Source organism: Leucoraja erinacea, chromosome 8 (assembly GCF_028641065.1).
Source record: "Leucoraja erinacea ecotype New England chromosome 8, Leri_hhj_1, whole genome shotgun sequence".
In the NCBI taxonomy this organism is placed as follows: domain Eukaryota; kingdom Metazoa; phylum Chordata; class Chondrichthyes; order Rajiformes; family Rajidae; genus Leucoraja; species Leucoraja erinaceus.
In genome coordinates, this window is record NC_073384.1 from 28,219,591 (window position 1) to 28,243,305 (window position 23,715).

Consider the following 23,715-nt stretch of genomic DNA (forward strand, 5'->3'; position numbering starts at 1 on the left):
AGAAGGGAATGGAGGGTTATGGTATGAGTGCAGGCAGGTGGGACTAAGGGAAAAAAAGTTGTTCGGCACGGACTTGTAGGGCCGAGATGGCCTGTTTCCGTGCTGTAATTGTTATATAATTATATTGACTAGGGCACAGTGGGGATAAAAAAACTGTTGATAGAGTAGAACCCAGCATGAACAAATTCTTGGAAGTAGTTAAACCACTACTGTACCTCTTATCTGGATGTGATTGCCAATTTATTGTCAAATTCATGCATGTTCACATTGTAGGATTTTATCCATATTAGATTAATCTTTGCATGACTGACTAATTTGTTAAACGCAATTGCTACAGCAGAGGAAGAGGCCTTTTTATCTGGCTGGGGAAAATGTGAATGAGGGAATTAGAACAAAATAAGAGAATTGGCAACAATCAATTTGCTGAAGGAGCTCAACAGGTCGAGCAGCATCTGTGTGGGTGGGGGGAGGGTGAAAGAGTTACAATCATGGAGTCATTCAGAACGGAAACATGTCCATGCCTAGTAAGAGACCCCAGTCTAAGGTATAAGATCTTTGGTCTAAGGTAGTCCCATTTGACCATGTTGGACCTATATCCCTCTGAATTTCTAATCCATTTACCTGTCCAAGTAGTCTTTTAAATTTGGTATAATACCTGCCTCAACCTCTCCTACGGCTTTTTTTCTTTGTAATTTTAAAGCTACCAAGGTGCAATCATTTTCCATTATAAAATCTGAAATACAAATTTCTGAAAGATGGATAAGTCAACCAATAACGTTTCATCTCTAAATTGTTCAGGTAATTTGCAATAATTACATCAAAACAAACACTAACTACGCGTTACAGGGCATGAGACTGGGAAGCTGCACTTCAAACTGCAGTACTGCTCTTAAAACTCTGGTGATCAGAGATCCACTTCTTAAAATATTCTTATAAGTCGTTGACGCATTGGGTTGAAGCCCTGCAGCAGTCGATCTGATTGTGAGAGAAAATTAACCTTAAATAAGATATAGCAATTTGAAGATACATAGTTTAGAGCGTAGCCATGAGATAGTTTTTTTTTTAAACTCGACCATGGCTAGAGTATCCAGAAAAATTACAGAATAAGGAGCAAGCTGGGCTGTTACAAAATAAACAAGTTAATGATAGATCGTCCAAAGGCGTGTTAAGACAATTATTTTGAAAGGAAATATAGGTAAAAGAAGGGGATTAAAGAAGTCTGGGTGGTTTCCGGGTGTTGTACATTTTCTCCGACATCTGTCCGTGTGTTGGTGCGGCTTGTATTCTGCTGGCTGTGCAGCGCCTGTATTACGGTAGAAGGTGGGTGCTGACAGTCAGCTCCAACTCCAACTCCAGCTCCAGCTCCAGCTCCTCCGTCGGGCGCTCGCTGATCCCGAGGACTGGACAGAGATGGCGGCAAACAGGCCTTATCAATTCATCGTGTTCGGCGCCTCCGGCTTCACCGGACAGTACGTGGTGGAGGAGGTAGCCCGGGTGGCATCTGCCACCGTGGGGCTGCAGGATCTAACGTGGGCCATCGCCGGTAGGAACCGAAGCAAACTGGAGCAAACACTGGAGCGAGCAGCGGTCGCCCTGGGTGAGTGCGGCGGGGAGCGGGCAAGTCGGTTGGTTAAGGCCGCTGATGGAGGCGGTGTATGGGGGGCCAGACCCGGGAGAGGGGTTCGCCAGGCCACCTGATGGGTTGGGCTGGGGCGAGGACCAGTGGATCCTTTACGGGGGAGAGATGGCACTTTGGATGGAGGTGGAAATAAGGGCAAGCCGGGCAGATGGGGGAGAAACAGTTCAGTGGTGAGAGTTGGAATGGGATTGGGTAGAGAGAGGCCGAGAGACGGGCTCGGATAGTGATGAGTAGTGGAGCGAAAAGACAACTAGACTGAGGGTGAGAGAGAAGTGGAGGAACGGGAGAGATAGCCAAGCTATGGGGAAGGCATGGGAACCAGCCAGGCCTGAGGATGGGTTTGAGTTTCGTCAGCCAGACCTGGTATAGGGAAGTGAGGGGGGAGGGATAAATAGAGGAAATGTGCTTAATGTTTCGGTTCGGGTTTGAGGAAAGGTCCGGACCCGAAATGTCACATTCATTTTCTCCAGAAATGCTACCTGACCCTCTGAATTACTCCAGCATTTTTAACCTATTTATAGGAGGATTTGTATCCAGGATATAGGGATTGGAAGTCTTAGAATCATAGATTCGCACAAAATAAAAAAATGCCATTTCAGCCCACCTCCTCCATGCAGACTGTGAACCCAATCATTGCAAATTCCATTTGCCTTCATTATTCCAACTAAGCCTTTTAATATCCAAGTATCTATTTGAATGCTTTCTAAATGTAATTGCTTCTGCCCCTACATACATTCAACCCAATGTGTGTAAAATGTACCCCTCCGATTTCCTATGAATGTTTAAGCTCTTCTCTTATAAGGGGGGATTAAATATTCAGAAGGCAGATAGTGACTTTACAGAGGTTTATAAAGTACGAGGGGCATACATAGGACCGACAATTTTTTTTTCCTGGGCCAGGGGACTAGAGAACTAGTGGGCACAGGCTGTGCCCATGTTTGTCTGTCCTATGCATGCCTCTCGTACTTTGTAAACCTCTGTAAAGTCACTATCTGTCTTCTGAATATTTAATTTCCCCTTATAACTACAACCCTAATTTCTAGACAACATCCAGGTAAATGCTTGAAATGTTGCATGTTATGTACATTGCAACTAGTGCAAAATAACTTTGGGAAAAATCCACTGTGAAGGTGTCAAACATATTGGTGAAATTCATATGGCATTGGGGGGCATTGGGATGTTCAAGAAACTGTGCTGAACAGTGTTTTTGAAGAGGTCTGCAGTTAGAAATTTGAAGCTGATGGTTTTCTGAATATTTGGGGTTGCAGGTTAACTAACGTAGGACTATGTAGTTACTTGGCATTTGAGCATCCAGAGAGATGTGTGGGATAACAACACAAAGTCCTTTGCAAAGTTACAATTAGTTTAAAGTGTGCTGTTATATATTTTTAAAAGAGCTAATCTAATTAATTTCAAATATAATTGCATTGGAGCCCTCCTAATCTGCAAAACCAGTTAAATAATAAACATTAGCTGTGTTCTTGCAGCTGCAATCTGCTCAGCTATCCAGCCTCACAATTTAGTCCTAAAACAAAAACTGCATTTATTAATCTCATGTTTAAAAGAACAGTTTGAATTGTATGTCTAGTTGAAATGTTAGGTCTTTTACTCCAGTTTATGCCAAATTATAAATAGCCTTTTTAACATTGTCTCAGCTGCAGAAGGGCAGAGGTTGTTCAATGCCAGCCAATGTTTTTTTTCCATTGGTGGAAGGTACACGACTAAATGAACCTTTTCCTCTTATTTGCACGCCAGGGGATTCAGCCCCTAGTTCCCATTCAGTCTCAGTTGAATGTATTAGTGAATGTATACAGTTGAATGTTTTTGAATTCAAACATTCAATGTTGTTGTTGGATAGGTTGGTTTCATACCACAAATAAGTCCAAAAGTAAACAAAAAAAGACATAAAGGTAAATTTATTTTTTACGAATCTATCATTAGTTAATGCATGCCATATCATCAATTTAAAATGAAATAGTTCACATTTTAATACAAAAATAAAACATTATTTTAAAAATTTTGTTTTCTGGTATAAAGGATTAATTTTTTTTTTCAATAAAATTATCTTGTTTCAGGAACTCCAGAAATCAAGTCTAAAGAATGCATAATTTGTGATTTAAATGATTTATCCACACTTACTGCCATGTGCCAGCAGGGATCCATTATCCTCAATTGTGTAGGACCTGTAAGTATATCTTTAGAACACAAAGGAAGGAAACATGTCCACCTCTGGAGCATAATTTTTTTCTGATAGTTTCAATGTTTAAATACCTTTATGGTGTTATTTAAAACAAGTTTTACATTTAAGGGGGCGGAGATTTCTAATTTGTGCAATGGTAATTATTGTGCTGGAATCTTAAGTGGGAACAAGTAAGCCACGTCAGTCCCATGAGTTTGCTCTGTCATTAAGTTGGATTGTAGCTGATCCAACATTACTCAATGTGTAGGAAAGAACTGCAGATGCTGATTTACACCAAAGAAAGACACACAATATTTGAGTAACTCAGCGTAACAGGCAGCACCTCTGGATAGAAGGAATGGGGTGAGACCCTTCTTCAGACTGAATGAGGGTCTCAACCCGAAACGTCACCCATTCCTCCTCTCCAGAGATGTTGCCTGTTCCGCTGAGTTACTCCAGCATTTTGTGTCTATCCACTATTTCTCTAGTGATAACGATAGCATTCAATTCCCCTCTGGCATTATTCAGTATTAATAGGATGTCCATAGTACCTTCTATAGACAATAGGTGCAGGAGTAGGCCATTTGGCCCTTCGAGCCAGCACCGCCATTCACTGTGATCATGGCTGATCATCCACACTCAGTACCCCGTTCTTGCCTTTTCCCCATATCCCCTGACTCCGCTATCTTCAATAGTTCTATCCAACTCTTTCTTGAAAGCATACAGAGAATTGCGCCCCACAGCCTGAGGCAGAGAATTCCACAGATTCACAACCCGCTGTGTGAAAAAGTTTTTCCTCATCTCTGTTCTAAATGGCTTAAGGGGCTGTCCCACTGTGGCAACCTAATCTGCGAGTTTAGAAGAGTTTGCCCTCGACTCAAACTCGCAGCATGGTTGACACATGGTCCTAGGAGGTCCTATGAGGTCACTGGAACTCTCCTTCATGCTTCATGCTCGAGGGAAGTTCCCTCCCCTCATACTCTCTCCCCCCCCCCTCTCTCTCCCCCCCTCCCTCCCCCCCCCCCCCCCTTCTCCCTCCCCCCCTCCCCCCCCCCCCCCCCCCCCCCCCCCCCCCCTTTCTCCTCCCCCCCCCCCCCCTCCCTCCCTTTCTCCCTCCCCCCCTTTCCTCCCTCCCCCCCTTTCCCTGCCCCCCTTCTCCCCCCCCCCCCCCCCTTCTCCTTCCCCCCCCCCCCTCCCCCTTCTCCCTCCCCCCCCCCCTTCTCCCTCCCCCCCTTCTCCCTCCCCCCCTTCCTCCCCCTCCCCCCCCTCCCCCTTCCTCCCCCCCCTTTCTCCCTACCCCCCTTTCTCCCCCCCCTTCTCCCTCCCCCTTCTTCCCCCCCCCTTCTCCCTCCCCCCTTCTCCCCCTCTTCTCCCCCCCCCCCTTCTCCCTCCCCCCCCCCCCCTCCCTCCCCCCCTCTCCCACCCCCCTCTCCCCCCCCCCCCCCCTTCTCCGGGAGGTTATACATGGGTCCCCTTATTCTCCAAGGCCCCTTATCTTGCTTGGTCCTTTTCTTTTTAACTGAAAGAAACTCTTGTCTCTTTTTATGTTCTTTGTCAGTTTGCCCATATGGATTATTTTCCCTCCCTTTCCTGTCCTCCTTTACTGGATTCTGATTGTATCCCGGTATCATCGGATACTGATAACTTCAGCTTCCATATTGTTTCTCTTTATTAATTCAAGTATAATTTTTTTCTGAATCTTCGTGATGCTGCTGCAAACAACATTTTTTGTGATATCTGTGCCTCTCCGTACTTGTGCAAATGAGAACAAACTTGGTTGACCGTCGTTGATTCATCCCTCCTTAAGAATCCTTCCTCTTTACTGGGATGTTTATTGCAAAATGCTTATTCATGGAGAGTATTTGGAATAAAGTTTGGGTCGAGCATCATAATAGTTGCAACACTGAAGAGAGTGCAGAAGGGATTTGCCATTGTGTTATCTGTAATGGAGCATTTCATTTGTGAGTAGGCATTTAATAGGCTAGGTTTGTTTACCTTGGATCAGAGAATGGTCAGGAAGGACTTGATGGAGTATACAAAATTACGAGGGCGTAGATAGTAAGAAACTAATCCACACATCCACAATGTCTAAAACTAGAGGATATTAGCTTAAGGTAGGGGGTAAGAGGTTGAGATAGGATCTGAGGAAGATTTCAGCCAAAGACAGGATGAAATCTGGAACTCAATGCATGAGTCGATGGTGGAGGCAGGTTCTCTCAACATTACTCCCCAAGGAATATAAACAATGGAACAAATGCTGGTAAATGGGATTATTCTGATAGTATCTGATGGTCAGCATGGGCAAGGTAGGCTAAGGGATCTGTTTTTGAACTGTATGACCATATAAGAAGTATATATCTGCATAACAAGTCAATCTGAAGAGAATCTTGGGGGGGAGGGGGGAGGGAGGAATTAATCATGTGGTCATTTAGTACAGTAAAGGGCCTGTCCCACTTGGGCGTCATTTACGCGACATCATTTACGTGTCATGACGCAAGCGTCGTGACACGTGCGTGGTGAGGCGTGGTGGCATATGCAGTGACGCTCGGTAGCGCACGGCTCCCCAGGATTTTGGGATGCTCAAAATACTCGTGCGCAACCTGCGTAACGCGCAAATGATGCCAAAGTAGGACAGGCCCTTAAGACTGGAAAGTTTAGGATGAAAATGAATTTGGTAAGTTGAGAATAGTCAAAAATCAGTGGAAATCAAATTATTTCTACTAGGTTAAGTGCTATTACTGGTTCATATTTTTAAAAAATGTTTATATTTGCTTTCATTTTATGTTCTAATACACATACAGCAAGGTTTTAAAGCTTTTGTAATATACATTTATTACTGAGATACAATATAAAATCCCTTCGGATTAAAACAGCAAGTTTAGCCATGTAGGAGAATTCAAATGCAATGTTTTTTAAATTGGTCAATATTATTTGAATAAAATTTCTGTTTTTAAAATATTATTTCACGTTTAAATATTACTGTAGTATTTACTTGGGCGTTGCATGCATTCAAATATCATTTTTTTGCATTTTATGGTCAGAATCTTAACTAAAAGAATGACATGTTAATCATCACGTATAATATCTAGCTGAAAAATAAGCATCTGTATGTATTTTAATATGGGCTCTACTGGAAATACACAGTAGGTGAGGCATCGGTGAGAAGAAATGTTAACACTGCAAGTTGAAGACATTTCATCAGGGCTGGTCATTTGTTATGCCAATATATATGTATAAAGGGTACAGCTCCAACCTAACTTTGCTGGTCACTAACTTCAGAATACCTATTATATCTATTATCAGTACAGGTTTTTTGGAGAGATGGTGGTGAAGGCCTGTATTGAAAATGGAACTCACTGTATCGACATTAGTGGTGAACCTCAGGTATTGATATTTTCTTCAATAAATAATTTGTTACAAATTTAAGGTACCGCCAAATAAAAAGCTGCTTTGTATAAATTCTCTGAGGAGAATTTCAACATTTTCTGAATATTCTAGTGTTTCTGTGCTTTTCCCACATGCATTATATGTGAATTTGATTAAAGGCATTGATATGGTACTTAGTAATATACACGGATAATGAAGCTCTGTTTTGATCAATGTGCAAAACTAATCAACTGAAGATGGAATTAGATAAAACCTTGATCTTTAGTAACTTGTCAGTTTCTTTGTTGAACTAAATTAAGGCGCATGTTGCAATCAATAGCGCTTGAACAATTGGTTGGGAAGAAAGCCAAACTGGAAGAAAGAGGACTGCGCCTCCTTTTCAAGAGCAGCCAGCTCTTGCACGGTTGGTGCCAAAGCATCAACATGATCCTTAAACGTGCCACCTCCCGTTGCTCTTTTCTGTGTAAGCGGGAACTGCAGATGCTCGTTAAACCGAAGATAGACACAAAAAGCTGGAGTAACTCGGCAGGTTAGACAGTATCTCTGGAGAAAAGGAATAGGTGACGTTTCGGGTTGAGGCCCTTCTTCAGACTGAAAGTCAGGGGAAAGGGGAACAAGATATACTGTATAGACAGTACCTAGGACAAATGAATGGAAGATATGCACAAAACAACGATAATGACAGAGGGCGTGCAGCAAGAAAGACAAGAGTTCTGTAATACTCTCTTGTTGCATCCCCTCTGATTATTGTTGCTTTATCGTGTGACAACCACAATTGCACACAATATCCTTATATGAAGCCTCAGGAGAGTTCAGGGCCATGCTATTAGTACTACTGAGCTAAAATAATGTGTTGGTAGAAATTGTGAATAATCTATCATTTAAAACATAATTGCCATTTGAATTGGTTTTGGGCAATCTCATGTAAATAGTAATAATGGGCTAGTGTGCTTAATTATAATAAGTGAATACAAGTGAATGCAGAAAAAAATGACAAAGTATAAATCCACTCCACATAGAGAGAATAACTGAAAATTTCATGCAAATAAATTGGGTCATTATTCCAGACATGCATGAATCATTAATTTAAATAATAATGAGAATGTGAGATTTCTTTTGAGGTTGCCATTTGGGTAATGTTTGCTTTTCCACAATCTTCAATTAATTAAAGCTATGACTACATGTGGTAACAAGGTAACTTCAAAGTGTGCTTCACGGAGATAGTGGAAGTAAGAGGAAGATTGGAAACTGAGGAGAGTGTTCCAAGTGAAAGGGGACAGTTGTGCATGTAAAGGAAGCAGACATAGTGGAAAATATGGGTCTGTAATTTACAATTGTTTTATCATTCACAGTTTTTAGAAACCATGCAACTAAAATATGATGCAACAGCTGCTGAAAAAGGAGTATATGTGGTTGGAAGCTGTGGATTTGATTCTATTCCAGCAGATATGGGTGTACTTTACACCAGGGACCAGTTGAAAGGTAATTTATGATAAGTGCACAGATGATTAACTCTGATATTGCATTGCCTTGTTTATTGAGCAGTACTGGGTTAAAGGTAACAAAAAGTCCAAGTAGCCCTCAACACAGCGAGAGATCGAGGGTTGGATAAAGAATGAAAAGGAAAAATATGCAGGATAGAAAACTGAAAATAAGGAAGGACTGACTGGGGTAGAAATTATAGAGGGTGCTTGTATTTATAAAAGACATGAAAGGGCAAAAGAGTAATAAATATCTAGTAGGTTCCTGAAAGGTGGCTTAGAAGACTTGCAGGATGCTTGCCCTCATTATCGATTACACGGAATAAAAGGTCAGGGAGGTTATGTTACAACTTCCTTGGTTAAGTCATGGTTACACTAGCATGTGCAGTTATTCATTATTACAAACTATGGTTCAAACTACAATGGAGTGAATGCAGAGTAGATTCACTTGGATGTTGTCAGAGATGAACTGTTTTAATTAGAGGAGAGACTGGATAGGCTGGGTTGTTTTCCCTGTGGAACAAGAGGCTGAATGGGAACCGAGTTAAACCTTTGACAGACACAAAAAGTACATTGCCACAAAAATTATTTATTCAAATCGTTTGCTACGTCGCTCTTCAAGGGAGATGCTAAATGCATTTCGTTGTCTCTGTACTGTACACTGACAATGACAATTAAAATTGAATCTGAATCTGAATCTGAAAAAGCTGGAGTAACTCAGCATGTCAGACAGCAGCTCTGGTGAAAAGGAATAGGTGACTTTTCGGGTAGATACTCCTTTTCAGACTGAGAGTTAGAGGAAAGGGAAACAAGAGATATAGATGGTGATATAGAGAGATCTAGAACAAATGAATGAAAGGAATGCAAAAAAGTAATGATAAAGGAAATAGGCCATTGTTAGCTGTGGATTAGGTAAAAAAATGTTTCAGAGTGGGGGAGGGACGGAGAGAGAGGGTATGCAAGGGTTACTTGAAGTTGCAGAAATCAATATTCATACCGCTGGGTTATAAGTTGCCCAAGCAAAATATGAGGTGCTGTTCTTCTAATTTGCATTTGGCCTCACTGGCAATGGAGGAGGCCCAGGATTAAAAAAGCCAGTATGGTTTACCTTTCATCATAGCAGAGATGATTACAATTAGAGGGTTAGTGCACTTTCTCTAGCCAAAATTGGAATTTGTTTTTTGGTCCTAGAATTACTGTTTGAGTTTTATCTGGCCTGAGCAGAACTTCAAATGACTGCTTCCTTGTACAGCCTGCAAAATTGCACGTTCTTGAAGCTCTTTCATTTTTCAACTAATGAGGCAAATTGAACAATTATAGCCTTTAATGCAATGTACTTTTAGTAAGTGATTTAGAAGTATGGAAAATATTTAAATTGAACTAGACCAAGTGGGACCCGTTGGGTCCCTGTCACATGGAAGGTCTGGTTCCCCAATGTAACCCGTTCCCCCAACGCAATATTCCACCACTCACCCATAGCCCCCAACTGTGCGGGGGCGGCTCATTTCCCCTTATCCTTCAGCACTCCCTCCCCCTCCTCTTCAGCCTCCCTCTTTTTAAACTTTAAAAAACTTGCTGCCAGGACTCAGTGTCCTGTGTTTGCAACATTGTTTCAGGCACGGCCAGCAATTGGATTTGGGTTTTTCAGACTTGAGAAGTTAAGTGAAAACATTTTAAGTGTTAAATGTGAATAACTTGTATTATACACCACCAATCTGAATAAAACTTGATAAAAACACATCACAAAACAATTGTGAGTAAGGTGGTCCAAAAACTGTAGCGCTATCGTGTACCGTTTTGGCGTAGTTCAGGGCATGACAGACACACACGCACGCAGACACGCACACAGACAAGATCAGATTTTTAGTAATACATAGATAACAAGACACTTTAAATGTTGATGCAATATAGAGAATAATTAATTGTATACATATTTACATGTTATTTTTCAGGTACTCTGACTGCTGTGGATAGCTTTGTGATGTTGAAGACAGGACCACAGGTTTATCTTTTGTTTATTTGAACCATAGTTTGCAATGATAAATTCTGGTATTTAAACAGTTGCATGTTAACTGTCCAGTTTAACAGTGTAAGAAAATATTTAAATACAGTTCTTTTTGCTATTTCTTGGGTTGATTGAGAGGATCTGTCTTTTGGAATAATAATTGTCATTTGGCATCGGTACTTTTATTATTAATAGCCCTGTCCCACTGTACGAGTTCATTCAAGAGTTCTCCCGAGTTTGCCCTGATTCGAACTCTGAGATTTACAGTAATGGCCGCTCGGTACTCGGGGCTCTCATGGACATTTTTCAACATGTTGAAAAATCTTCACGAGTCTTCCCAAGCTTACCGCGTTTCCCGAGTACCTGCCGTTAGCGTTACGAGCCACTAAGAGACGTCTTGGTTCTTGGTTTCTTGGTCCTCCAAAATATTCCAAATGGAATTTAAACTGGAGGTGGTGGAGGGAGGACTTAAGCCAGAAAGGGTTATTGGGAAGAAAGAGCTACTTTAAATTTAGTTGCATCTGGTTGGGTAACTATAGTAGGGTGGAGATTATTCCATGCTTTAATTGTGCGGGGGAAGAACGAATTGCTGTCCCCGAGCTCCAACATACCCGCTACGTTCATTCTACGTGCTTCCACGGGTTTGATTTATTTTTAACTTGGGAGAGTCTTGAATGAACTCGTACAGTGGGACAGGGCTTTTACCATGTTATTTTCTAAAACTACAAACAATAAATAGACTTGTTTGGGATAATAAACATTATTTGTGAGTATATGTGGATTAATATGCATATTTAAATATATTTTAAACCTAAAGCAAAAACAAACTGCTGGAGAAACAAATTGTAGAAGGGATATTGGCCAAACATGGAAAATGGGAGTAGTTTTCATGGACATCTTGCTCATTGTGGACGTCTGAAGAAGGGTTTTGGCCCGAAACGTTGCCTATTTCCTTCGCTCCATAGATGCTGTTGCACCCACTGAGTTTCTCCAGCACTTTTGTCTACCTTCGATTTCCCAGCATCTGCAGTTCCTCCTTAAACAGTTGGACTGAACGGCCTGTTTCCATATTGTATGACTCTTATGACCTTGTAATTCAACAGATCTGCTGACAGATCAGCAGTGTTTTATGCTCCAGAGTCCACTATCTGCTGTGTCTATATTTTAAACCTAACCTTTTTATTTGAGATTGAAATCTGATGCTTTTGAAAATGAAATTTATTTAAGCAGCCTAGTTTTTCGATCAGTTGCTCAGCCATAATGTACAGCACACAAATGTGTGTTTCACCCCAACTTATTGATGCTGACCAGGAAGTCGATCTATGCTAATTTTATTTTTCTGCATTAGGATTACATCCCTCTAATACTTTCACATCCGGTAAATACTGAAATTGTATCTATTGTTTCCTCTGGCAACTTATTCCATATGACTATCGCATTCTGTGGGGGAAAAAGTTGCCCCTCAGATCTCCCCCTCAATCTTAAATCAATGGCCTCTAGTTATAGATTCCCCCTATCCTAGGAAAAAATATTCTGACTATCTATTTTATCTATGCCCCTCATTATTTTAATCCTCTGAGAGGTCTTCCAGCAAGCAACCTTCCAGATTTCAGTGAGAATAAACAAGACAAGAGTGTTTTATTGTCATATGTCCCGGATGGGACAATTAAATTCTTTCCTTGCTGCAGCACAACAGAATATGTGAATAAGTAAACATCTTCAACTCTTCCAATTTTTGTTGTCACCAAACTTATTAATCAGTCCACCTACATTCTCATCTAAGTCTTTTATATTCATGCCAAACAATAACGATTCAAGCAACAGCCCTCAACAACTACCCTCTGATTAAAGAAAAATGTTTGGAGGACATGTGTACCAGATTTGTTTAATTAGTGTAAGTGTGAAGCGTTGTACTTGAATAGTTTGTAGTAATTATATTCCAGATGAAAATGGACATTGGCCGGTATTTACTAAGGCATGCATTATACTTCAGTCCACTTGGAAATTTATTTAAGTCTGTGATGTAAATTTAGTAGGTTGAATTAATAAAAAGGTTTGAATTACCTCATTTTTCATTTTAGTTTGAAGTTACTACCTCAAAGTTACTAAGTCCTTTCTATCTTTAATAGGGTGCCAGGTTTCACGATGGAACTTGGAAGTCAGCAATTCATGGAATGTCTGATCGAAGTAACCTGAAGAAACTAAGAAGACAGTTTGAATTTAAACCTCTTCCGATTATTGGGACCAAACTAAAACGCAGGTGAAAAAAACATTCCATTTAAATGTTCAAATTCATTGCTGCTTAGTTAAGGAGTTTGATGTCAAGGATGAAATAATAGTAGTGCTATAAAATTGAGTTTGATATTTTTTTGACTATTCTCCTGTGGTATAAAAATGTATAGTAACTTGTTCACATTAATGCAAATTTTGTGATGCTTCATTTAGCTCAATTGTAAATACTTTTTGCTGCAGTTATTTAACCACATTTGATTAATTTTAATTTGCATTTGAAAGGGATAGGCAACCATGGGGGAATGCATTCATTTTAAATTAAATATTTCTCTCAGTTGTGGAATCATAATGTCTCCACATTATGAAACATTCTTGATGTTCCTATTACTACCATACAACTCCTGCACAAACCCATGCTACTCCTACATGTCTGAAGGAATTAAACAGTGCCGCATGACTTGTCGATGACTCTCAATCCAGCCTCTCACTAAATGTTTCTGTACTTATTCCTTTTCTCCATAGCCCTTTCTTCCTCCCCCTCTTTGGAAATATGTTTGTATGACTTCAACAGCTTTCAAGTAATTCATTTTATGAGTATATCATTTTTATGTGATGTCCTAACTTTCCACCTCTTCTCCCGAGCATCTGTGCCTTTGCCACTGTACTTGATATGCAGTTAAATTAAAATGTTTTTGACCAGCCAACATCATTCCAAATTTCCCCTTCTTCTTGAGTGCTAAATATAAGGAAATCATCTCTTTGATTCAAAACCTTAAATGACTATTAACATATATTGACCCATTATTTTTTAAATTTGATGTTTTGTGAAAGCAATAATGTGAAGGGAATATGTGTATGGGAGAGGAGAAATATTAGGTAGTAGGCACAGCAGTAAGATGTTTTCATATCGATGATGTAAGATTTTAAAGTAGTTGAACTCAATGTGATATAAACCTACTTGTGACTAGACATATCCTTGAACAATGTTATTTCTTCACAGGGGTGGAGCATTTTATAGTAACAAAATAAATCAATATGCTATTCCATTCCTGGGGTCTGATGCCTCGGTAGTCAAACGCACACAGCGGTACCTGTATGAGAACTTGCAGGAAAGTCCTGTAAGTATATTTAGCTTTCTCTTTTTTTAATATTCACGGCATGTTAAGTTTAACTTAATGAAAAATCACATTGGACATAGCTCATATGATAAAAGAGAAACTAAATTGTAATTCACATGACCTCGAAACTTGGGCTTATTGATACATTTTTTCCCCCTATAAATGTAATTTGTTGTTGCAGAATCACATAGTTTTGTTGGAATATTCTCTCTTCTTGCCAGAAAAAAAACCCCGAATGGCAACATTTAGGCTTGCATGGTTTCTTCATGCATCATTTTGGCTCATTTACAAGGATGAAGACTTTTCTAAAATGTATTTACTCCTCGGTATGTGGCCACTGGCAAGGTCAAAAGCAATTGACCATCACAAATTGCCCTTAAATAGTCAACGAAGTGTCAATTATGTGACGACCATTGCCCTTCTGGTGAAGGTACAACCACAATGCCAGTGGGTAGTGAGTTCCTGGATTTAAATCCAGCAATGATAATGCAGCTCTTCCACACTTCCAAGTCAGGGTGATTAAAGGCCTGCAAGGAAATCTACAGCTGGTGGAACATTTTGAGTTGTGGTGAATGGGTGTCACTCCAGCACATTGCTTTGTTCTGCTGATCTACAAACTGCATGAGAGTTGGAGGTGCACACATCTATGAATTGAAGAGTATTCTATCATGCAGCTGTCTTGTATGTTAAAAATGGTGAAGGACTTTAGGCTGTCAGATGATGCAACAGGTGCTGCAAGATGCCCAGTGTTTCTCTTGCTATTGCTGCACAGATATTTATTTGGTTGGTCCAGTTGAATTTCTGATCAGAAGTGACTCCCAGGAAGTTGATGGAGGGCTCAATAATGATAACGTTATTGAATGTCAATGGTTGACCGCTATTCTTGTTGGCGATGGTCCTTGCCTGGCAATTTTGTGCCTCTTATTTGCCTATTTCTTCACATTGTATAGTCATAGAGTGATATAGTGTGGAAACAGGCCCAACTTGCCCACACCAGCCAATATGTCCGAGCTACACTAGTCCCACCTGCATGCGTTTGGTCCATATCACTCCAAACTTGTCCTATCCACGTACCCGTCTAACTGTTGCTTAGCCTCAACTACCTCCTCTGGCAGCTTGTCCGATACATCCACCACCCTTTGTGTGAAAAAATTCCCCCCAGGTTTCTATTAAATCTTTTCCCCTTCACCTTGAACCTATGTTCTCTGGTCCTCGATTCCCCCACTCTGGGCAAGAGATTCTGTGCATCTACCCGATTTATTCTTCTCTTGACTTTATACACCTCTATATGATCACCCCTCATCGTCCTGCGCTCCAAGAAATAAAGACCCCAGTCTACTCAACCTCTCCCTATAGCTCAGACCCTCTAGTCCTGGCAACATCCTCATAAATCTTCTCTGAACACTTTCAAGCTTGACAATATCTTTCCTATATCATGGTGCCCAGAACTGAACACAATACGCTAAATGCAATCTCACCAACGTCTTATACAACTGCAACATGGCCTCCCACTTCTATACTCAATACTCTGTCAAAGTCCAATGTGCCAAAAGCCTTTTTGACCACCTTATCTACCTGCAGCTCAACCTGCAAGGAACCATGTACTCCTAGATCCCTCTGCTCTACAACACTCCCCAGAGGCCTACCATTCACTGTGTAGGGCCTGCCCTTGTTAGACGTCCCAAAATGCAACACCTCACATTTCTCTGTATTAAATTCCATCAACCATTCCTCAGCCCACCTGGCCAATCGATCCAGATCCTGCTGCAATCTTTCACAACCATCTTCACTATCTGCAAAACCACTCACTTTTGTACCATCAGCAAATTTGCTAATCTTGCCCTGTATGTTCTCATCCAAATCATTGATGTGGATGACAAACAGTAACGGGCCCAGCACCGAACCCTGAGGCACACCACTAGTCACAGGCCTCCAGTCCAAGAAGCAACCTTCCACCATCACCCTCTGCTTCCTTCCATGGATCCAATTTGCTATCCATTCAGCTATCCTTGGATCCCATGCGATCTAACCTTCCAGAGTAGCCTACCATGAGGAACCTTGTCAAATGCCTTACTGAAATCCATGTACACAACATCGACAGCTCTGCCCTCATCGACCTTTTTGGTCACGTCTTCAAAAAAATCAATCAGATATGTGACACGCGTCCTCCTACGTACAAAACCATGCTGACTATCCCTGATCCTTGCCCGTCCAAATGCCTGTATAACCTATCCGTCAGAATACTCTCCAGTAACTTTCCAACTACAGATGTTAAGCTCACTGGCCTATTGTTCCCAGCATTTTCCCTACAGCCCTTCTTGAAAAGAGGCAGAACATTTGCCACCCTCCAGTCTTCCGGCACCTCTCCTGTATTTAAGGACGACTCGTAAATTTCAACCAGGGCTCCCACAGTTTCCTCTCTAGTTTCCCGCAGTGTCCTCGGATATATTGACCAGGCCCTGGAGATTTGTCTACCTTCATACACGACACAGGGGTGTAGGGGAGGGGGGGGGGGGTGTCGGGGAGGGAGGGGTGTGGGCTCACCGGTTCCCGACCCTGGCACCGACCGCACTCATCGGCTCCAGGACCCGGCTCCGGACTCATTCAGCGGCTCCCGTCCCCAGCGCCTGTTGCACGCACAGCCCCCGCCAGCGAACATAGCCAGCCCCCGCCCGCGAACACAGCCATCCCGCGAACACAGCTATCCCCCGCCCGCTGAACACAGCCCACACTCCATTCCTTCAGCTTTATTCTCGGCGCCGGTGATTGACAGCGGGTACCGGAAAGGGCGTCGCTGTCCCAGCAAATAACAGACCAATAACTTTGGTAATATTTCACCGATGGGAACAAAACTTGGTGCACTTGGAGCAGAGGAGAGCGGTGAGTAAGGTGGCGAAAAATTCTTAGTGATATAGAGTGCCGTTTTTGCGCAAATTTAAAAACAACACAAACCAGAAGAGGACAAGATGAGAATTTTAGTAATAGTATAGATAGGTAGATATAGGTTTATTTTGACAAACAATTTTATAGATATGCCGCGCTGCTTCTGACACTCTTTGGTTATGATAATGGGATTAATACATTTCATGGGCTTTGAGAAATTCTTCTTATAATTAGATGAGCTAATCTCATTTAACATCAATGCTTATCCGGTTCTCTTTAGGTACAGTATGGTTCATATGCATCTTTGGGTGGAATTGGGTCAGTCATTCTGCTGATCGTAACTGGATTCTTCTTCTGGTGTTTCACAAAGTGTAACTTTGGAAGGAAACTTATGATGAAAGTAAGTGACATTGGTTGGTGTATTCATAAAGTGTTGTTATAGCTTCAATTCAGTTTTAACTTTTAATAATTAGACTAAGTGGGACCCGCTGGCTCCCTGTCACACAGGAGGCTCGGTCCCCCAACGCTCACCCATAGCCCCCAACGCTCACCCATAGCCCCCAACTGCACAGGCGCAGCTCATTTCCCCTCATCCCTAGCATTCTCTCCCCCTCCTCTTTACCCTCCCTCTTCTTTCCCCTGCCCTCAGTCACTTCTCCCTCCCTCCCTCCATAACTCCTCTCACCTCCCTACCCCCTCCTGTCTCTCTATCCCCCACTCCTCACCTCCCCCTATCCTCCCCCACTGCCCTCCTCTCCCTCTATTTCCCACTCTCTACCACCCCTCTACTCTCCCCTCCCTCTATTCCCCTACTCTCCCTCCTCACCTCCTCCCTCTTCTTTTCTCACTCCTCCTACCCTCCCCCAATCCCTCCCTCACCTCTCCTTTCCCCTACCCTCAGCCACTCCCTCCATAACTCCACTCCCCTCCTCTCCTTCTATCCCCTCTCCTCCCCCACTCTCCCTCCCCAGGATCTTAAGGTTGCCGCTCCTCTCCCCTCTTGCGTGCCCCGGAGCCGGAGGAGCATCAGCCATCACCGCCCTCAGAGGCAGGCTTCGGATCGGCCCGGAAGCACCAGAAGCTAAGGCCACGCTGGCATGTGGGCGGAAGGGGGGAGAGCTCAGAGAAAAGACAGGGGAAGAGCCATGGGGGAGAGGGGGCGTATCACGGGGGAGAGGGCAGGAGCCAGCGAGGGGGACCAGAGGGGAAGGGGCTGGAGCTGCGGGGCGTTGCGATGGTGGTGCGTTTGGAAGCAGGAAGGGGCAAACCGTCCCGGGGAGTGACAGGAGAAGAGACCAATTCACGCGGCACTGACTGGCAGGAGAGGAGATCGATCTGCGCACATGCGGTTTTTATGATTTTTAAACCGTGCTAACTTTTACAATATACCACCGATCGGAACGTACTTGTTGCACTTGCAGCACCGGAGAACGGTGAGCTGGCGAAAAATCGTGACGCTATCGCGTACAGTTTCAGCGCAAATAGAAAAAAACCGGAAGAACACAAGATTAGAGTTTAGTTATGTATAGATATTGGTCAAGTATTTTGTTTAACTTTTGCCTTATAGTATCCATCGTTTTTCTCATGTGGATATTTTACAAAGAACGGGCCAACCAAAGCGCAGGTACGTTTGTTTTCCCAATTAATCTTTGTTTGAAGCAAACACGAGTCCTATGTTTTCAAATAAATGGTATCTGACTACTCGCTCTCAAATTGGACTGGTTACCAAAGCGATGAAAACTACATTTTTTGTATTTCCTACCGAAGGTATTTTTTATTAAAATTTGGAAATTAAAACATTTTAAATATGTATTAGTTATGTCAATTTAGTACAGGTAATGGGCCTGTGAAAATATGTTTTAGTAGAATTATTCAGTGAAGTGAAAATGGAGTCTCGGATTAAATCCATAGAATTTTACAAGATGGAAGGGGACTAATTGGCCTATTGTCTGTTTGCCTGATCGCCACAAGAAGTGCCACGTTGATCTCCCTTTTCGTTTCAAATTATTTTCTCGAGTCTCTCAATTTTCTTTCAAGCCATTCCCACTATCTTTTCAATTTTATATTTCTCTCCCAAATTATTGACTCAACAAGCAGAAACGTTTTCTTGATAGTCTTCAATTTAGCTTTTCCTCATAACTAAAATCAATCATTATCCAGTGACATTTAATTCCTTTCTTGATTTTAATACCCAAATATAGTTCCCAAAGTCTTATTTGGTTCAAATTTGCCCTCTTTACTATAAAGCTTTATAATTAGGATGCCATATGCATGTTTTAAAATGTTTCTGCTAATTTATTTTAAAGATCTGTACTTGTGGTATTGTTATCTTTACATATCTGAACATTTAATACAGCTGCATTTAATGTCCTTGTAATTAATTCCAGGCAGTAGTATTTCTCTCCACACATTTCTTTTATCGCATTACAATATTTGATTGCAGAAAGCTGCCCTAATGACAGAATGTTCTAGACCAGCTGCTCTAGAAACCGATAGAGCTGTTGCCTCACAGTGCCAGAAAACCCGGGTTCAATCCTGATATTGGGTGATGTTTGTGTGGAGTTTGCACGTTCTGCCTGTGACAGCATGGGTGTCCACCGGGTGCTCTGGTTTCGTCCCACATCCCACATCCCAAAGGAGTGTAGGTTTGTTTTATGTTTAATTAGCCATCTATAAATTACCCCCAGGGAAAGAATATTAAAATGGGATAACAAAGAACTAGTGTGAACGGGTGATCGATGGTCGGCTTTGGCTGAAGGGACTGTTCTCGTGATGTGTCTCAAAACTAAAGAGTAAGAAAATTGAGACCTACGAATACACTGTTTTAAAATGGACCAGAGAATCTGGAATAAATGCAAGTAAATTCAGAAAAAGCTTGTTGTATTTTGTTTTGCAGATAGAAGAGACCTCTTTCACCATGACTTTCTTTGGTGAGGGATATCAGGAAGGTCAAGATCCTAAAAAAGGCAATCCTTCAGTGAAAATCTGCACCCAAGTGATAGGGCCAGGTACAGGCAATTTTTAATTTACATTAAACTTATGATTATGGAATTAATTTATTTTACTTTATTATTTGACCTCACTGGAGCTGGAACTGCTAGAGTTTAGAAGGATGTGGGGGGACCACATTGAAACCTACTAAATAGTGAAAGGCCAGGATAGAGTGGATGTGGAGAGGAAGTTTCCACTTGTGGGTGAGTCCAGGACCAGAAGCCATAGCCTCAGAATAAAAGGATGTAACTTTAGAAAGGGGATGAGAAGGCATTTCTTTAGTCGGAGGATGGTGAATCTGTGAAATTCATTGTCACCGATAGCTGTGAAGGCCAACACAATGGATATTTTGTAGGTGAAGATAAACAGATTCTTGATTAGTAAGGGTGTCAGAGATTATGGGGAGAATGGGGTTGAGGGGGAAGGATAGATCAGCCATGATTGAATGGTGGAGTACACCTGATGGGCCAAATGGCCTAATTCTGTTCCTAAACCCGATGAACTTGTTTGGCAGGGTTGAGTGGGGAAGTTTATGGTAATGAAATAGTCGGCACGGTCAACTGATATAATTAAAACTCTTCAACCATCACTTTCCTGTTTATCACCCGAGTTAGTGCTTCTGTTTGAAGCATAATGTTCCAGTTCTAGATACATTACAGACAGTAACTTCAAGGAAAACCTAATGTACATGATCACAGTGTTTCATGGAAAAGCTTAGTCAAGCAAATAGTACCTGACAAATATGACCCCTAATGAAGGCAGCACATCTCACAACTGACGGAAAAGAAAAATGGACACATTTGAATTTAGAAACATAGAAAATAGGTGCAGGAGTAGGCCATTCGGCACTTCCAGCCAGCACCACCATTCAATATGATCATGGCTGAAAGTGGCAAATATATATTTTAAAAAAATGTTTCTGCTTAAGTCTAATTTTCTATAGTGCAACACTTTTTCTTTGCATTATTTCACATCTTGCTGCTTTTTATTTTTTGCCAGAACCTGGCTATGTTGCTACCCCGATGGCTATGGTGCAGGCCGCTATCACAATACTCTGGGAACAAAAGTTGTTGCCGAAGCGGTGAGTTTCATAACTCCTAAGAATCAAATATATTCAGCTTTGAACATCTGCTTATTCTATTTGGTGCTTGGCATAAGAAAGTGCGGTGCACTTGTATTCAAAGTAATCTTAAATTCCTTATTGCATCAGATAGAATATTTCATTTATTAGACTATTTGTGATTCTATTTAATGCTGATCTGCTAGATTATTGATATTAAATCTATCTAAATGGCGTCAAGTTGGGGAAAGGGGAAGTACAAAGGGATCTGGGGGTCCTTGTACATCAGTCTATGAAAGTAAGCATGCAGGTACAGCAGGCAGTGAAGAAATCGAATGGCATGTTGGCCTTTATAACAAGAGGAATTGAATATAGGAGCAAAGAGGTCCTTCTGCAGTTGTACAGAGCCCTAGTGAGACCACACCTGGAGTATTGTGTGCAGTTTTGGTCCCCTAATTTGATGAAGGATATTCTTGCTATTGAGGGAGTGCAGTGTTGGTTTTCAAGGTTAATTCCCGGGATGGATGGGCTGTCATATGCTGAGAGAATGGAGCAGCTGGGCTTGTACACTCTGGAGTTTAGAGGGATGAGAGGAAATCTCATTGAAACATATTAGATTGTTAAGGGCTTGGACACGCTAGAGGCAGGAAACATGTTCCCGATGTTGGGGTAGTCCAGAACCAGGGGCCACAGTTTAAGGATAAGGAGTAAGCCATTTAGAACGGAGACAAAGAAACAAATTTTCCCACAGAGAGTGGTGAGTCTGTGAAATTCTCTGCCTCAGAGGGCAGTGGAGGCAGGTTCTCTGGATGCTTTCAAGAGAGAGCTAGATAGGGGTCTTAAAAATAGCGGAGTCAGGGGATATGGGGAGAAGGCAGGAACGGGGTACTGATTGGGGATGATCAGCCTTGATCACATTGAATTGCGGTGCTGGCTCGAAGGGCTGAATGGCCTACTCCTGCAAATATCGTCTATTGTCTAAATGCTTCAATGTATATGCATATTTCAGGGACTGTGCTTTCCAATGACAATGTATGTATTGCTACAGATATGAGAGCCCAAAATGCATATTTGACCATATGTTGCAATTATTTTTCCTCCTTTAGGGGTGGGGTTTTCACACCTGGAGCAATATTCTCAAAGACTACACTCATTGAAAGACTGAATAAGCGTGGCATTGAGTTCACTGTCATCAGCAGGCCTGAAGCATAATTGTTCCATGCATTTGAAGCACAACATATTGCAAGAACAGTCCTGCTTTCACCCCAATGACAAGCTTGCATTCAGTAAGAAACCTTTATTTAACCAATTCTAGCAGCAATTTATTTGCCCATATTGCAGTATAACTATCAAAAGGAATAAATGATTTCAGAGACTTGTTCTCAAGGGTACTGAAAAAATACTATTTTTGTGTTCATTTCTAATGGAAATTAAACATGTTGATTATAACACACTAAAGTTGACTCTTATTTTTCAGTTGAATTTGTCATTTTGTTTTCTATAATGAAATATCTGAACATCCTTTGAATGGGGAACTAAATATTTTGTTTAGAAAATAATCTAAGGGGTGCTTTTTGGAGGGAGACAATGTTTTTATGAAATCCAGTTACCCAGGTTTAATCCTGCTTTTTAATCTGCCACCAGGCTCCCTAAATTCAATTTGCATGACCTCAACCCTCATTTTAAACTTTGTTAATTATTATTAATTCCTTGCATTCAATTTGCACCTGTGGGCCATCATGTATTTTTCTTGCAGTTTATGTTTATAACTCCTGAACAGTTGCACACTGAGGTTGAACAATCTTTAGGTAAGAAATACCAGGATTTGACCTGGTCATATTAGGAGGGAGTATGTGCATGAGCAAGTGAGGGAAAATATTTATGCTAAACTGCGCCTCTTGGAATCATAAGTGTGTTTTGGTAATTGTGAATGTTGAACAATTATAACAGAACTTTTGTTTAAATAGTCTTTTTAAAAATGTTAATTATCATAAGTAGAAATGCATTATTTGGAAACAATTTTTGGAAATGTAGCATTAATTAGAGCAATAACCTGTTCCTAGTTTTTATTTTTCCCTTTCTAAATTACCAATTCCAAGTAAACGGTAACCTTATGTAAAACTTTAGCACTAATTATTTAAATTGCTTTAAAATAAGCTTGCGGCTTGTAGCCAATTGTTTATAAAATTGTCATTTTGTTGAAACATTATTTGACTGCCGCATTTCAAATGGTGATTTTAATTCCAACTCTGGAAATGCCAATTTGATTTACAATGGAGTTGTGTTTATGATCACTGTTCAGGTAGACTGGGAAAATTGCCCCACTAAAGTATTTCTGAGATAGATAATGATGATGGTTGTGGCAAAGAAGTCAGTTACTCTTTGACATGAATTGCTTGTAATCCAGAGGAACCCAAGTTATCACAATCCGAAGAAACCAAATAATTACTTTTTAAATGGTCAGAGATGATTTACTCTATTGAGTTATTCATTTAGCTTGCATTGGATCTCCTTTGGCATTGCTCTTAGGGTAAAACCTAATGTTTATTCAAACAGCAAACTTTGACTCCAAATTAATATAGGCCCATTCAGCACAGGGCTATATTGTTTAAAATGCAAGTCATGCCCCTGCAATGCTTCACCACATTAGAGGGGAAACATTCTTGCACTGGAGAAGATGCAGAGGAAATTTGAGAATGTTGCCAAGACCCCAATGTTCTAGCTATAGGAAAGGTTTGGA

At 41.3% G+C, this 23,715-nt stretch overlaps 1 protein-coding gene across 1 annotated transcript; it reads left to right on the forward strand.

Moving 5' to 3' along the window:
* The first annotated feature begins 1,228 nt into the window (after positions 1 to 1,228).
* Positions 1,229 to 22,433, forward strand: sccpdha.1 (saccharopine dehydrogenase a, tandem duplicate 1). The gene is made up of 12 exons (XM_055639288.1): positions 1,229 to 1,597; positions 3,715 to 3,824; positions 7,122 to 7,202; positions 8,558 to 8,687; positions 10,639 to 10,688; positions 12,821 to 12,951; positions 13,924 to 14,041; positions 17,205 to 17,324; positions 18,492 to 18,548; positions 19,821 to 19,932; positions 20,915 to 20,996; positions 22,082 to 22,433. Exons 1-12 carry the CDS (start codon positions 1,411 to 1,413, stop codon positions 22,185 to 22,187), a joined length of 1,284 nt encoding a protein of 427 aa, XP_055495263.1. The 5' UTR covers positions 1,229 to 1,410; the 3' UTR covers positions 22,188 to 22,433.
* Positions 22,434 to 23,715: the final 1,282 nt, after the last annotated feature.